At 40.1% G+C, this 18,027-nt stretch overlaps 1 protein-coding gene across 2 annotated transcripts in view; it reads left to right on the plus strand.

Annotated features, from left to right (window-relative positions):
• The window catches only part of GRM1 (glutamate metabotropic receptor 1), a 416,270-nt gene that overhangs the window by 351,807 nt on the left and 46,436 nt on the right, over positions 1-18,027 (plus strand). For both annotated transcript variants that reach the window (XM_070377149.1, XM_070377150.1), the window contains exons 5-6: positions 2,348-2,516; positions 15,880-16,006. In XM_070377149.1, coding sequence (XP_070233250.1) covers positions 2,348-2,516; positions 15,880-16,006 — 296 coding nt within the window. The remainder of the gene's footprint in view (positions 1-2,347; positions 2,517-15,879; positions 16,007-18,027) is intronic.

The following is an 18,027-nucleotide window of genomic DNA, read 5'->3' on the forward strand; positions in this document are numbered from 1 at the left end:
TGGGGTGCCATTGCCTTCTCCCTATTGAAATGGGGAAGGTGAAATATAAGTTTTAAGGAACCGATTTATAGGAAAAAGATATTCTAAAGCTAGCATTATACCTAAGCCTTCATTGAAAGTATATAAAGAGATTTAACAATGTAACTATGTAGTAAAACATAAAGATGAAAGGAAATGAAAAAGGAAACTACTCATATTAAGCACTCACAGTAGGCTCTGTAACCATGGTTGGTGGTTTAGATGGCTTAGTCACTCAAGTCGTGTCTGACTCTTGCAACCCCGTGGACTGTATGTAGCCCTCTATCTATGGGATTTCCCAGGCAAGAGTACTGGAGTGGTTGCCATTTCCTTCTGCAGGGGATCTTCCTGACCCAGGATTAGAACCCAGGTCTCCTACATTGCAGGCAGATTCTTTACCAACTGAGCTACCTACCGTAAAGAGTGTAAAAAATGGAAAAATATTGGAGGTATAGGTTAGTATCATTGATCAGCCGGACGAGTGCAAGCTGTCAGCCTGCAGTTAATACCCATGTGGTTATCAGTCAGAGAGCTACTCTGAGAACATTCTGGTTTGTCTCAGCAACCAGAGGAATGAGAACCCTCTATTACCAAAAATCAGAAAGCAGAGACATGAATAATGCCCTCCAGGTACGCCATTCTCTCTTCTTACTCCAGGTAAGTTTTGTTCATCTGGAAAAGTGGAGCAAAAGTGGAAAAGTGGATTTTACTCCCCTAGAATCCCCTTTTCCTTTAAGGGGTTGCTATTTATAGAAACTGCCAGAATCTGGTTGTGGAGAAGCCACTAGCAATCCTGTGGGTATCAGGGTACATTTGCGCATTATTAAAAACAGGCAGCAAAGCTTTGAAAAGATATTAGTTGTCTAGATAAAGAACTGGTGGTTCAATGGTAAAGAATTTGCTTGCCAAGCAGGAGATGAAGATTCGATCCCTGGGTTGAGAAGATCCCCTTGAGAAGGAAATGACAACCCACTCCAATACTCTTGCCTGGAGAACCCGATGAATAGAGGAGCCTGACAGTCTACAGTCCATGGGGTCACAAAAAGTCGAACATGAATTAGTGACTAAACAGTGACAAAATAAAGAACTAAGCCAGATAGAGCCAGTAGATTTCAGATGACAACCAAGGCTGACGGGTAGTAGCTTCCTGGGGTGTTGGGCTGAGGAGGATTTTGAGTCTGAATCAGGTTTGAAGGGAAAGAATTGCAGGATGACATGACATAGATAGGGACACAGTGGGGAGGAGGAAGAGAGATGAAAAAGGAAAATGGCTGTGACAACACAAAGATGTTTTCGCTTTCTTATAGAATGGAAGTGACAAGAGTATTTTAGCATATAAATAATAATAATAGTACTACAAATGTTAATATGATATAGTGATGTTGTCTTTTATATACATTTCTCTCAATCGTGAAGCAGTTTTTTTTAACCTACTCTATGTAAGTAAATTCCCACAAGAAGCCCATGAGCCTTAAAGAGTTTAATGACATTCCAAAGTCGTGCAATCTACTGGTAAAATATTAGAAAAGAGATTTCAGCTTATACATTCTAACATCAAATCTTGTGCTTTTTCCATCAAACTGGAAAATACTCTCTACTGCCTTCACAGGGAAACAATGAATCTGGCCCCCAGAACACACACAGAAGATTTCTAAATGTAGATTTTACTGCTGTGTAGCATCGCAGCGTTTAAATAACTGAAATAGCTGACACCGATTATTTGGATTCAGAAATGTTTGCCCTAATCAAGGAAGAGACCAGTTTAAATGTCAATGCTCAAAATGTTAAATCCTCAACATCCTTGCTAATTAAAGATGCATTTCTCAGATTTCTTGCTCTATTAGCACCTAAAATAGGTAAAACTCCAGACTTGATAAGACTCACCTCTTTTAATCCAGTGTAATTAAAGTAGCAATTGAATGTGAAAAAGAAATTTGGAATAAAAGTATTTAAGCTAAAAATTAATGTTCTGAAGAACTGTTACTTGATCAAAGAATAATCTGGTGAAAAAAAAAAAAGAAGAAGGATATGGTGATCAACCCAGCACATACAGAATTATTTTCAAGAATACACAGAAAGAAAAGTACAAGAATAATATATCCTTTAACAAATATGGATGATACAGAGACTGAAGTATGGAATACACATTTTGGAAAATCACAGGACACATAACTAAACTAAATAAACTAAAATATTGACAGTAGCTCGTGTGAGGACATGGGATGTTTCTAACTTTTATTTCTCTTCTATTATTATCTATTTACCAAATTCCTTTAGTTTCTACATCATGTCCATATGCTCCAAGACACACATGTTGTTTTCTTTGTAGGTATGATATTATGAATCTGCAGTACACAGAAGCCAATCGCTATGACTATGTACATGTTGGAACTTGGCATGAAGGGGTCTTGAATATCGATGATTACAAAATCCAAATGAACAAGAGTGGAGTGGTACGGTCTGTATGCAGTGAGCCTTGCCTAAAGGGTCAAATCAAGGTAAGCCAGTCACTGATGCATTCTTGGACAGTGTCCTTGAGGAGACCTCTTGCCTGTGCATAAGTGAGGAAAAACACATTTTTCTTTAACTAGACTGTCCAGAAAGGGTGTGCTAAGCTTATTGTTTCTGTTGTGTTTAGCAAAAATTGAGAAGACAAACCAAGATTGGAAAATGAAATAGGAAAACCACTGGGATATTTAGAATAGTCTTTATTTTCATTGCAATGATGAGCTGTTATCTTAAATACAATAAAGAAAGCAAGGGGATATGAATAATCAAATTAAAAATTGAAACAGAAGGAAACTTGGAAGCCAAAGCCAGTGATACTGCTTAGTCATAGTTCTAGCTATTGTTGAAGAAAGCAGAAGCTGAGCAATGTCAAATAAGTGTAAAACTAAAATAAAAGAAGTTGAAATGAGGTAAAACAGGAGCACTGCTTACCACTTCTCTTTTCTCTACAAAGTTCTTTCATTTTCCTGAAACTATTTTCCAGCCAAAAGAGAGTCCTCACTTTCTAATTATTCCCAGAAACTTTCCAGGTTGGGGCAAGTGAGTGACTGTGATATCACTGTGTATTTAAAACTAGAGTAAGTAAACATCCTATATTGGGCATTTGACTGAATGGAGGTAGAGAGGAGTCTTGGTGTAGAAGACATGGAAAGAGCACGTTCTGTATCCCATGCTATTTAAAAACCAAACTGGCTGATGCAATAGGAAATGGAGCATAGAGGGGTGATTGTGAACTGGAAGAAGTGTGGATTAAATGACCTAATAGGCCTTTCTCGTCTCTAATTTTCTGTGATTCATCTCTGGGAATAGACAGGACTGTCACATAAATGTCACAAAGCACAGCTGGGGCTGGAATGGATACTGTGTGAGGCTCCTGCTCTCCTACCATGCCATCATGCTGCTATGCCTTTCATGGAGTTCACCCTGAGAAATATACTCAGGGGTCTTTAGGGTGAGAGTCTAATAGTGTTGCTGCAGCTGCTGGATCCACCACTTTATCCCTACTGAACAAAGAAGGTGGAGGATCTGGGACCCACAACATCTAAGAAGAGCTGTGCAGGTGGACTCAAACTCTCAAGAGAATCAGTCACTTTGAGTATGAAAAGAACTCCTGAGGCAACTCACTGTAGTTTCAAACGTCAGTGCCTTCTCTGCAGATGTGATATTAAAAATATTTAGTAATTATCATTGGAAAAGACCCTGATGCTGGGAAAGATTGAGGGCAGGAGGAGAAGATGGGCAACAGAGGATGAGATGGTTGGGTGGCATCATCAACTCAATAAACATGAATTTGAACAAACTCCGGAAGATAGTGAAGGAGAGGGAAGCCTGGCATGCTGCAGTCCATGGGGTCGCAAGGAGTCAGATGCAACTGAGCAACTGAACAACAATAATTGTCATGACAACTAGCCAATCAGAATGAACTCTATTTTAGTGCTATGACAGTGTGCTGGAGGCCTCCTGCCATGCCCATGGTTAATCCTTGAGTTGTATCACGGGAAGATTTAGGTGAGGATTCCTACCTGAATAGGGTAGTATGAGGCAATTGGTAGACTTGGAGACATCATTGGTTTACACCCATCGTAGAAGCATGTCAGTAGTGTAAGAGTGGCTCCAACCAAACCAATGCGTGTGGGCCATACGTCAGTGCAGATTCTCCCCAAGAATCCACTTCTGATTCTTATGCAGGTGGAATTTTTCACATGAGGCTTTCTTGTGGTATTAGGAGTATATCCTCTGAAACCGGGAGAAACCTAAAACTTGTCCTTGACTCTTGCTACAGGATGTCAGACCGCAAGATTCTGGGTTCGTCCTCTTCTCTGGATGGTTGGGAAAACCAGGACCTCTGTGACCTAAAGTCTTATGGTTGGGACAACCCAGAAGCCCTGGGCTTTATGCTCTTCTTCCCTCATAGCTCAGACAGTAAATAGCGTCTGCTTACAACGTGGGAGACGTGGGTTGGGAAGATCCTCTGGGGAAGGAAATGGCAACCCACTCCAGTACTCTTGTCTGGAAAATTCCATGGATGGAGGAGCCTGGTAGGCTACAGTCCAAGGGATCACAAAGAGTTGGACACTACTGAGCAGCTTTACTGGTGGTGGACTGATGACCCACAGGAGGTCACATGTTCATCTCAGACCTCCTTCTCAGCCTGGGTGACAGAATCTCATCTTTAGTGCAGAAAACTACTATCAAAAAAGTTTATGGAACTACAAAGCTTGGTTTTTCAGAATATAACAAAAGAAAACAAATAAACAAGCAAAACCCTGGCAAGAGAAAACAAATCATCCTGAAGATGCTCTGCACTCCAGCTCCCTTTTAGAATTCCCTCCTGTTACTCTGACTGCTGGCAGGCCGTGAACGGGAGCTCACATTGCCGTGTGTAGTCCCATTTGTATGCTCCAGAGATAAACCCTCCCCCCAGGCCCCAGTTCAGAGGAAAGGCTGTCTGCATGCATCTCTAAGCTTGATGCTCAAGTATTTCTGGCATACATTTGCATTACGCCCATGCAGTGTTATCAAAGGAGATCCCAGAAATCATTGCTGAGTCACTACAGAGCACTAGCTAAAAATGAAAACCTCTTGGGGTCCAATTTTTGTAATACCATGTACCCTGCAGGATGAAAGTATGCCCGTTCTCAGTAGCATCTGGAGTGGAGGAGAGGGGATGTTTGTTTGTTTAAAATAAGCACCATGGGAAACAAATGATATCCAAATCCCATTTACCAAGTAATAGCATTTATATTCTTCCACTGTCGATTTGCCACCTAGCAGGTTCAGGATGCAGAGCGAGATCTCTCAGTAGCCACTACAGAGACTGGAAAAAAGCAACGTAAAAGGTGATGGGAGGGCTTGCACTTGTATTAACTGAGAAGCATAACCTTTGGGAAAGGATTATTCATTTTAAATGTCAAATGTCACTTCAAATGCTGATATAATCATTTGACTTGTTTTATGGTAACCCATAAAGCTTTCTTATGGTAATTCCCTTTGAAGTAGCTAAAAGTCCAGTTTTCTTATGTTATTGATTTTTAGAAATATAAATATTTTACAAATATAATATTTTAGGAAGGAGAAATTGATTTCAGTCATACCACAAACAGAGGTAAATAAAATCAAACTTTCATTGTTGTGTTTTATGGGTACAGTCAGGAAAGAAAGGACCCACACTAGGTGGTTCAACAGAGGGAGTTTTACATTATTAAAAAAAAAAAGAAAACTGGTTATAAAAGTAAGAGGGGGCGCTGATGCAACTCAAAGATGAGCAGCGGCAGGAATTACTCCCACCCCAGGGCCAAAGCGACACAAGGAAGGTCGTAGATACTACCTGAGACACGTCCAGAGCTGGAGGAGGGAGAGGCCTCAATACGAGGCTTCTCTTCTCTCTGGCTCTTCAGTCTCCCATTAGGTCCTCCCATTCTTCCAACCCTATGGAGAAGACACTGGAAAGTGAGCCTGGAAAATGTAGTTCACAAGTCCTTAGCTCAGGTTCTCTTGAACCCTGAAAGCTCAGCAAGGCTCAAGTGCTAATATTTTATTGGGAGACAGAATCCCAGGGAAGCAGGAGTGAGAGGAAAAGGGAATGGAGACATGGAAGCATGGAAAAACACCTCCCCCACTGAGGTTATGCATCGCTGGGCAGGACACTGCCTCACTGAGCACAACTCAGCCTTACCAGATCTCTGGACAGACTTCTCAGACTGTTTATTGGAACAAAGAAAGGAGAAAAATGTATACACTCCTGCTATTCTATTTTCTGCTTCCCACGGTCAACGTTTGTTCACAGGAAGTGACGTTACCTGATGCCTCTAGGCAGCTACTGGGGCAGCCACCTGTCCTGTTAGGTGGATCTTCTTAAGATTTGGAAGCAGTGAGGGAGGGGAAGCAGCTGTGGGTCTTATAGCTCCTGCTGTGGTGAGTGCAATGGAGGCAGTTCTGGACCCCAGTGACTCCTCCACGGGAGAGAGAGCCACCTGGGGATGCCTTAAGATGACACAGTAGTGGTAGAAACTGAGGTGGAGTTGCAGAAGGGTCCAGAACGCCCAAGAACATGGCCAAGGGCCTGACACAGGTCAGGCAAAAGGAATCTGAATTAGCACATAAAATGTAGACCATGGGTCTGCAAGTGAACAGCAAGGGCCTGGTATGTGTGTTGGTCTCCCACACCAAGCCTGCTGCTCTTTTCCTCTGTGTAGGGAAGGCAGGAAAGAGGTAAGAAGAGGTGGAGAGGCAAAAGAAGTGAAAGTGAAAGAAAGGAGCAGAGAGGCAGTAGAGATGGGAGACTAACATTTATCAAGCATATCCTTGTGCAAGTACAATAATGGGTGCTTTACTGACATCATTTCAATTCTTCCTTAAAACAATGCTTTTAAAGGAGGTATTATCACCCCATTTTACAGATCAGAAATCAGAGGCCCAGAGGGCTTGAGTCACTTGTCCAAAGCTTTCTCAGCTAGCAAATGCCGAGCTGGGCTTAGAGCCAACCCAAAGCTCTTATCAACCCACAGCCACATGTTGTTCAACCATCTTTCATTATATGAACTGGCATAATTCCTACAAATTTCAATTGCTGAAGCTTATTTTCTCAACAGTTCACAACAAAACTATAAATAGAGATCCACTTTAAAAATGCTAAGGGAAACCAGAATCTAGAGTTAAGGAGGCAATAAATACTAGAAGGCAGTTGGGAGACTGACAGAGATGGGGAAACTGACAGAGAATCCCAGGGAAAGGGTCCTGAAGTTTGCTCCCACTGGCCTCCTATTCTTTCTTTTCGCTTCTCTTCTCTTATTTTTTTCTTCCCTTAAGTTTGTTTTTGGATTCTTTACTGGTTCATGGGGTCACAAAGAGTTGGATACGACTGAGCAACTGAACTGAACTGAACTGAACCAAACTGGATTTGGGAGTTTTGTCATGGAGAGTAGAGACCCCCACTTTCCCCTCTTCTGACCTGGCCAATCAAGATAGAATTACGGAGACATTATGTGAACATGGACTATATCATAAGTGGTTCTTCATTACATATGCCATATTATTATATAGTAAAATACACCTTATATACATGAAAAAAAAGCCCCTATACACCTATTTTTACAGACTGTATACTTTAGGACTGAGTTGACTATTTTTTCCCTGAACCATTTGAAAGTGAGGTGCAAATATCATGAAACTTCGTACCTCAACTTTTGTTTTCTAAGAATAAAGGCAATTCTCACATGGCTACAAGACTAACTAAGAAAATTAGCAATAACATCATCAACTACAGTTGTCCTGTCCTCCTCAGCCTCCTCTTTCTGTGAATCAAAGCAAACTACCCATAAGTTTTAAGTTGTTCATAGTTAATGTTGATGCTTTTGAACTGTGGTGTTGGAGAAAATTCTTGAGTCTCTTGGATGGCAAGAAGACCCAACCAGTTCATCCTGAAGGAAATCACTCCTGAATATTCATTTGGAAGGACTGATGCTGAAGCTGAAACTCCAGTCCTTTGGCCACCTGACGCAAAGAACTGACTCATTGGAAAAGACCCTGATGCTGGGAAAGATTGAAGGCAGGAGGAGAAGGGAATGACAGAGGATGAAATAGTTGGATGGCATTACCGATTCAATGGACATGAGTTTGAGTAAGCTCTGGGAGTTGGTGATAGACAGGGAAGCCTGGCATACTTCAGTCCATGGGGTCACAAAAAGTTGGACACGACTAAGTGACTGAACTGAACTGATAGTTAATGTAACCAATGAAATAAAGACATGGTTCTTTCATTGTGTAATATCTTCCAAAGTCCGCTGCAGGATGGCAGAGTCTCAATAAAAATTGCACACAGAAATATTAAAAATTATTTATCTGAGAAGCTTATAGTTGCATAATAATGATGTGATCTGCCCCAGCTACTAAAACCATATTTGCTAAAATTTTGGAAAAAGTTGAAGACAAAATATTGTGGGTTTTATTATGTATGTGAAATCATGAAATTACTATAGTCTCTCTGGGTGAAGAGGAAACTTTACTGGTTATGATGAGAAATTCTATGGAATCATCATTAATTTATTCACAGTCACTCTGATGGCTTCATGTCTCAAGCTTCGACCAGTATTTAAGCTGGTCTCCTGGATACTGAACTTTTTGATGATCACTTTATCCTTGGTGGGCTTCCCTGGTGGCTCAGATGGTAAAGAATTCGCCTGCAATTCAGGAGACCCAGGTTTGATCCCTGGGTGGTGAAGATCCCCTGGAGAAGGGAATGGCAACCCACCCCAGTATTCTTGCCTGGAGAATCCCAAGGACAGAGGAGCCTGGCCGGCTATAGTCCATGGGGTCACAGAGAGTCGGACACAACTTAGTGATTAACACTTTCTTCTTTTCACTTTGGCCTCAGATCTAGCTTGTCTGCCACTTTTGGAGACAGGTGCTGATAGAAGCTGCTGCTGAGTCATGTGACATGAAGCAGAGAAGGAGCCCAGCAGATTTCCTGTGTTTTGCAGGTGGCTGTGGCTGAAGCAGGGCCCGAAGTCTTTTTAAAGTAAATATATATTGGCACATTACCCACATAGAGAAAAGTAGAGGAGGAAGGCAATAGCATAAGTATGCCGAGAGCTCTTACTTGCAATCTTTGCTCTAGCTGATCCCACCACATAGAAATCTCTTTCACCAGATGTATTCAGAGCTTCCTCCTTTCCTGCTCTTAAGTCCTTACTTAAATGGCATATCTTTCTTAAAAAATTAATTTTTAATGGAGTCAAATGACCTATCTTAGTGAAGCCTTACCTGACCATCACAGGTAAAATTGCAATCCCCAGTTCCATGTGCCTCCTCCCTAACAGGACTGGGACTAAGATGAGGCAAGTCAGAAGCCTACTGCACATACACTAAAGAGATCTGCCCACCCCCACCCTGACTCCACTCAAGATCTTGCAAGTGCAGGGTGGACCCCACATGCTGAAAGGTTTAAGTGCCTCTAAAGTCTGATTCCTAGGCCTCTTGCCTCCTATTGATCCCTGTCCTGAACCCTATTCCTCTTTCTTGCTGTGTTTTTCTCAAAGCCTTTCTCTAGAATGAGAACTTCTCAAAGATAAGGATATGATCTATTCACTGATGGTTTCTACCCTTGATGCAGCGCCTGGCATTCTGCATGCATAATGAGAATGAATGAATGGCTAAATGACTGACTGCATATGCCCTGCAGAGGCATTTCATTCATTCTTCTATCGGTATACTCTACTCTGTCAGAGTTTTGAGCTTCTTAACCTCAGTGATCATCAAGTCTTTTCATTTATCTGTCCCTATGTATCGTACCATGTCTGGCACACTGGGCCACTAAATAAAGGTTGGATAAGTGAATAAATATCTGCCAACTTCTGAGATGTAGTTTTGGTTCTTGGTATAACATATCATCACTGTGATAACTGTTTTTACACTAGGAAGAGCCTGCTGCTGCTGCTAAGTTGCTTCAGTGGTGTACGACTCTGTGCAACCCCATAGATGGCAGCCCACCAGGCTCCCCCGTCCCTGGGATTCTCCAGGCAAGAACACTGGAGTGGGGTGCCAGTTCCTTCTCCAGTGCATGAAAGTGAAAAGTGAAAGTGAAGTCACTCAGTTGTGCCCGACTCTTAGCGACCCCATGGACTGGAGCCTACCAGGCTCCTCCATCCATGGGATTTTCCAGGCAAGAGTACTGGAGCGGGGTGCCATTGCCTTCTCTGAGGAAGAGCCTAGATCTTGATAATAACTGGAGATGATGTGACTGAGGTTTGCACAAGCTGCTGACCCCTCTGCAGCTGTTTCCTCACCTGCAAAATATACATAAGTAACTTCACTCCATGGAGCGGTTGTGAGCGTTAGTATAATTCTGTACAGAGTTCCTCACACATGGTCTGGTTCAATATATGTCCATTTTTGTGATCATTTTTATTCGTATATGATTTTTGTTACATTTTCCCTGTAATAAATTACAATGTAGGGATTTTCCTAAATTGATATTTTCTATAGTCCTTGCCAAGCTTTCAATCCTTCCTATTTTTTGTTTTCTTAAATTCTTCATTTTCATTTCTCCTGTTTATATCCTATTCCTTATTATTTCTGTCTTTCCTTTCACATACATTATTGAATAATTATTGAATAATTAATATGTGCCAAGAACTGTGCTAGCACTGTGAATGCAAAGGAAACCTAAACAGCAGCTGGTTTTCCTACAGACCTAATTAGGTAAGACCCAAGTCTTTATTCTGTTTAGTTTTCCAGGCATTTTCCTCCTGAAGAAAATGTCTCTGTTTCCTTTAATGTATTGTTACTTTTCCTTCATTATATTCTCCTGATGCTGTTTACTTTCTTTTACCCTTTTTCTAAACAAAGCTTAAACTAAAAAAAATCCATTTCAAGTTATTCGGAAACATATTCATAAAAAGAACACTTGATTTTCTATGGCACAAACAAGACTCCTACAGTGTACATGGAATTGAATCATAGCCTTGTGTGAAGCAGCAAGTCGTCTAGTCTTGCTAACAATAAACAGAGCACCAGTACATAGGATGTAAAAGGAATCAAAACAGTTCTTGTGTCTTGGGAAGTCTTGGTCCTTCAAAGAAAATTTCAATGAAACATTAAATCTCTTATCATGACTGAGAGCTGTCATAAAAAGTGTCTTACTGTAACAAAAATGAAATAATACTTTATTCAGTTATTGGCTATATACTACATGCAAAAGAAATATCACTTAGTGTAAAAATATAAAAATAACTTAAAATATTTGTGAAATGAGGAGATGAAAACATAAGAGACAATAATTTAAGAATTTTTTAAGTATCTGAATGCAGCGTATCTATCATATACGTGTGGGTCCTCCCAGCAGCCCAGATGGTAAAGCATCTGCCTGCAATGCAGGAGACCTGGGTTCGATCCCTGGGTCAGGAAGATCCCCTGGAGGAGGAAATGGCAACCCACTCCAGTATTCTTGCCTGGAGAATCCCATGAACAGAGGAGCCTGGCAGGCTCCAGTCCATGGGTTCACAAAGAGTCAGACACGACTGAGCGACTAACAGTACTACTTCCATCATATACATGTGACACAATTAGTGGACAAAAGTTGACTAACTTGTGGTAATAAAATACCAACTATATCTTATTAGTAATTACAGAGGATTTTTAAATAAGATAATGTTTCGAAGGGTTCACTGCACCAGAAATACTTCCTGGAGCCTGTGTCAGGACTCAAATGTAGTGACATAGATGAAGTGATGGAGGAAAGAGAGTTCTCTGAATGGAAAAGAATATTTTTTTGTTTATTAAAATATATTTATTTCTTTACTATATTGTTGCATATTAAAACCATGGATTAAACAACATATGCTCTCTCTCTCTTGCCCTCCTTAAAATCTGTTCTCCAAATGGTAGAAAGAAAGTCAGATGAAAAATAAATCAAATGATGTATCTGCCCTACTTGAAACCTCCCTCCAAAACAAACAGTTATATAGACACTACTGAAGACATAATGTCTGTTTGGTGGACTTATGTAAGAAATTATTAGCAATCAGACTCAGGTGCAGAAACAAGGACTGGGGTCTAAGTAAATGCCTGACCAAAGAGCTTATGTTTTGAAGATATTAGAAAAGGGAGGCACTAAAGTTCCTTGAGTGGCTTAATTACATTTTTAAAAAAGATTCAACTCAACCCTTATTCAGAGGGCACCTACTGTGCGTTCTTGGCACATTTCTTGATGACTGTGATCTGAAAACAGGGAAAGTAAGGCATGATTCCCTTCCCTTAGGAGCCCACAGCCCACAGTGATAGTCTTGGCAATTGCATTCTGTTACTCTGGAGTGAGAAGAAATTAAAGCCAGGATTAGAGGCAGGGACCAAAATCCAGCATGCCATTTCCTTCTCCATGAGATCTTCCCAATCCAGGTATGGAACCTGGGTCTCCTGCAGTGCAGGCAGACTCTTTACCATCTGAGCCACCAGGGAATCTTAAGTCTGGAGGGGTAGCTGAGAGACAGAAAAGACAAGTCCCATAATTTAGATGATATATGTCAAAAGTGCAAATATTTGGTGGCCAAATAAGAAGGAATAACAAAAAAATTCTATCTGAGCAGTTCCTTTTTCATTATTTGATAAATGTATAAGCTAATCATTTTTTATGCACTTATTCAGCCATTCAAAACCTAATTTTAAGTATTTTTCCATGTGGCAGTCACCCATAGGATCTATTTTTCACTAGTCATCTTGCATAAATATGTTTGTTTAGAATTATTATCTTTAGAATTTGTCTAATTTGAAGTATTTATTTTATAGTTAGGGAAAAGATAAAGCTGATTGAAGAGATAGACATTATTTTGCACTTCTTATACTAATTAAAATAATAAAGCACTACTTTTTAAATTTTTCCATAGCATTAGAAAAATTTATAGTTTGGAATACAGTACAAATTGTCATGCTTACTCTGAGGATAGATGTGGATTTTCAGAAAGACAGTTTGAGTATACTTTCTAGAGTTATTTGAAAGTAAAAGAAGAAAAAGAAAACCTTTTACAGTTTCTGAAAATATACTGTCATGATATATTTTTCATGTAATTTTAAAATAGTGGCTCATTAATACATTTTGACCCGATCTACAAGAAGATAATTTTATCCTCACAAAGGATAAGGTGTATATGACTTTAAGCTATGGCAATATTTGCTCTTTGATTTCTGACTTTACATAGGAGAACATTTGATAATGTCAAACATGTTAGGTCCCATCACTTCACGGCAAATAGATGGGAAAACAATGGAAACAGTGAGAAACTTTATTTTTGAGGACTCCAAAATCACTGCAGATGGTGACTGCAACCATGAAATTAAAAGACGGTTGCTCCTTGGAAGAAAAGCTATGACCAAACTAGACAGCATATTAAAAAGCAGAGACACTACTTTGCTGACAAAGGTCCATCTAGTCAAAGCTATGGTTTTTCCAGTAGTCATGTATGGATATGAGAGTTGGACCATAAAGAAGGCTGAGCACCGAAGAATTGATGCTTTTGAACTGTGGTGGTGGAGAAAACTCTTGAGAGTCCCTTGGACTGCAACAAGATCCAACCAGTCCATCATAAAGGAAATCAGTCCTCAATATTCATTGAAAGGACTGATGCTGAAACTTAAACTCCGATCCTTTGGCCACCTGATGTGAAGAACTGACTCATTTGAAAAGACCCTAATGCTGGGAAAGATCAAAGGCGGGAGGAGAAGGGGATGACAGAGGATGAGATAGTTGGATGGCATCACTGACTCAATGGACAAGAGTTTGAGTAAACTCTGGGAGTTGGTGATAGACAGAGAAGCCTGGTATGCTGCAGTCCATGGGGTCACAAAAAGTCGGACACAACTGAATGACTAAACTGACTGAACATGTTAGGGAAAGACTTCTGTTTCCAGCCGAGAGAGAATAAAAAAGTTCAGACAGCATTCTGCTGTAAACAATCAGAAAACTTGACACAATATATGAAATAACTGTGTTCAGACATTGGAAAACAGTGTATGACCTTGATTTCAAAGAATTGAAAGGAAACAGAGAAGTGAACCCTAAAATCATTCAGGCATTCTGTCTGGAGGCAATTTCCTGGTTGTTATTTAGTGAGAAAGAACACAGAGTTTGGCTATCTTGATAATTTAAGAAGACAGAAACCAAGGTTTAGGAGAGCCAAGGCAGATAGAATCAGTAGTGCAGAGAAAGGAAGAGAATGAATCAATGCAGAAAAAGAGTTCCAGCAGTTGGTGTATGAGTTCCCATCAGTATTTGACTCTATCTGCATAAGTATGGTGGAGAAGGAAATGGCAACCCACTCCAGTATTTTTGCCTAGAGAATCCTGTGGACAGAGGAGCCTCATGGGCTGCTGTCCATGGGGTGGCACAGAGTCAGACATGACTGAAGCGACTTAGCAGCAGCAGCAGCATAAGTATGAAGTGAAAGTGTCAGTCACTCATTTGTGTCTTATTCTTTGTGACCCCATGGACTGTAGCCCGCCAGGATGCTCTGTACATGGAATTGCTCAGGCAAGAATACTGGAGTGGGCAGTCATTCTCTTCTCCAGGGAATCTTCCCTACCCAGGGACTGAACCCTGGTCTTCTGCATTGCAGGCAGATTCTTTACCATGTAAGCCACCAGGGAAGCCCCCTGCATGAGTATAGTACAATTTAGAAAGTCCAAGGAAAGAAAAATGACTGTGGTTCTGGATTCCCAGAGGCCCCATAAGGCCAAGAATTTTCCCAGTTTCCATAAGCCAGAGTAGAGATACCTTGCTGAATACACAGAGATGAGCAGAGAGCCCAACAAGGTCACACTTTATAATAAGGGTAAACTATTCTTAGATTGGGGATTCCCTGGTGGCTCAGACGGTAAAGCGTCTACTTGCAATGCAGGAGACCCAGGTTCAATCCCTGAGTTGGGAAGACCCCCTGGAGAAGGAAATGACAACCCACTCCAGTACTCTTGCCTAGAAAATTCCATGGATGGAGGAGCCTGGTGGGCTACAATCCATGGGGTCGCAAAGAGCTGGACTCGACTGAGCGACTTCACTCACTTATTCCTAGATTAGAGAATATTGTAGACTTGCCCTAAAAGATGGAAAAACAAGGCTCAAACTGAGCCACAGTAACCAGGCTGCCTGCCAGAACAAAGGCCAATACTTCAAGAAAAAAATCCAGCACTCTATACCTTATGTACAGCATCTGGTTAAAAAACTTAGGCCTGTAAGAAAGTGAGAAAATGTGATACATAACCAGAAAGAAAATCAAGGGATAGAAATAGTCCTAGATATTATATTGATGATGGAATTAATAGTCAAATTAAGATGCCTACTATAAATACATACAAAAGGGTTTAAAAGAAAACGTACATATCATGAGATGATATATGGTGATGGATTTTAAAAAATGAAAAACAAAGAGTATTAGAAATGATATTTTAAACAATAGGATTAGCAACATATTAGACATTATGGTAGTAAAGATCAGGGAGCTTACAACATAACAGTATGAAAAAGAGAAATGTACTTTTACTTTTCTGAGAACTATTAATGCATATTAATATATATATATATATATATATAATGATAGCATTCAACTGTTTAATTCCTTTATAAAAGAAATGATTATGGAAAAGCCTCCAAATCCAACATGGAGTGAATTGAAATTCACATCTGAACTCTACTGCAATGAGGTATACTTCAATCCATGTATTTGAGGTTCCTCAATGTGTACAATTTTTTTGGAAAGTTAGTCTTCAAAAAAAAAAAAATTACAGTATGAAAGCAAGTCCTCATCTGAAAAAAGAAAGGCTGTCTGGAGAAACTAAATTTAAGGCATATGAAATATCCCTGTGTTATAGGTCATACGGAAAGGGGAAGTCAGCTGCTGCTGGATTTGCACTGCCTGCAAAGAGAATGAGTATGTGCAAGATGAATTCACCTGCAAAGCCTGTGACTTGGGATGGTGGCCCAATGCAGATCTGACAGGTAGGAACTGTCTCACTTGTCAACCTTATCCCGAACATTGGCCTCTGCAATGTGCCTGTTGTGTAAAATGTGAGTGATTAACTCACGTCTTTTTCAATATTTATTTACATTGTTACTGCTCATGTCAAAGGTACACTTAAAGCTCTTAAAAGTTTTCCATCATCCATATTAAAAGTTTATTTAAATATAAATAAAAGTGTATTCAAAGAGTATTCTTGTATACCAGTTGTTCCTGTTTTTCTTTTTATAATTTTTATCTGAAAATAATCAGGGAAGAAACATGTAAAAATATAAAAGAAAATAGTTATTTTAATAGTGTGATTAGTCATTCAGTCATGACTGACTCTTTGTGACCCCATGGACTGTAGCCCACCAGGCTCCTCTGTCCATGGGATTCTCTAGGCAAGAATACTGGAGTGGGTTGTCATTTCTTCCTCCAGGGGATCTTCCCGACCAGGGATCGAGCCTGAGTCCCCAGCCTCTCTTGCATTAGCAGGCAGATTCTTTACCACTGAGACACCTGGGAAGCCTCTATTTTAATAAATGTTTCCCATGCTCTACTCTCTATCTGGAATTTCTTTCATCTCCTTATCTGCCTGACAAATTTTACAGTAGTTGTGAAGTTTGTTAGACAGACACAGAGATAAAAAAAAAAAAAATCCAGATAGAAAGTAGAACATGGGAAACAGGAAAGCATGTAGTACTTTTGGGGAAAACCATGGAACAACTATATGGGGTTGTTTGGTAAATACAAGGGCCTGGTAGAGATATGGTCAGAAATGAGATTGGTTGAGGACACTGGAAGTAAATGGTAAGGAACTTCCTTAAGAACTTATTCTAAATGTTTGGATTTGGGCTTTAAATATAGGAGAACCACAGAAGCATTTAAAGTGGTGAATAATGTCATGATATTGGTGTCTCAGAGAGATAACCATGATGGCAGTGTGGACAAGGATAGTGAACCTAAACTGAAAACAGAGAGAAGTGAGAAAGCTACTGTGTTGGTCCAAATGAGGAATTTCAAAGGGTATGAATAGAGCAGCTGCACGGGAGTAGAGAGGAATAAATGAATGCAGGAGATGATTTACTCATAAAATCAGTGGGATTCCTGTGGATGGATTACCCAAGTTTCTAAGCTTCCCAAGAGTAATGTTCAGGTATGTGAGTTTTGTGGCTTACCAGATGGCGCTAGTGGTAAAGAACCTGCCTACCGATGCAGGAGACAGAAGAGACATAGGCTCAATCCCTGGGATGGGAAGATCCCCTGGAGGAAGAAATGGCAACCCACTCCAGTATTCTTGCTTGGAGAATCACATGGACAGAGGAGCCTGGCAGGCTACAGTCCACAGTGTCCCACAGAGTTGAAAATGACTGAAGCGACTTAGCATGTACATATGAGTTTTGATTTCCAAAAACTCTGATATGAGCTTACAGATGACACATGTGTCACAGATGTTGTTCAAAAAATTTAAGAGTGATAGAACCATAGAAACTTTGAGTTCATAGAGACCTTATCATCTGAATAACACAATCCCTCATTTTAGAACATGAAAGCTAAGGCCTGGAGAGGCATACTTGTGTGCCCAGGGTCATAACTAGTTAGAAGCAGGTCCTAGTTCATTGACTGCAGATCCCACGCTTCCCTGGGTGCTGTTGAAAATCATTAGGGTAACATTCACGAGTGCTGTTTACTTTTTCACTTCTTCCCAAATAAGACTCTGAAACTAAGAAATTGTGTGGCTTATTCAGAGGACATCAAAAATGGCTGCCTGAGTAGAAAAAGGTCAATAGTTAAAATTATACTTTTTAAAGTAAGAGACATGTAAAATGTTAATACGGTTAGAAAATGTGGCAGAACCAACACAAAATTGTAAAGTAATTAGCATCCAATTAAAATAAATTTAAATTAAAAAAAGAAAATAAACAATATCAAAGCTTTTAGCAATCACCTGGTACAAAGGCCATTTTAAAATGAAAAGAAATTAGAATGTTTTTGAGGGTACAAACTCTGTCTCACCCAT

The sequence above is a fragment of the Bos mutus genome, chromosome 9 (genome assembly GCF_027580195.1).
Source record: "Bos mutus isolate GX-2022 chromosome 9, NWIPB_WYAK_1.1, whole genome shotgun sequence".
NCBI classification, from domain to species: Eukaryota; Metazoa; Chordata; class Mammalia; order Artiodactyla; family Bovidae; genus Bos; species Bos mutus.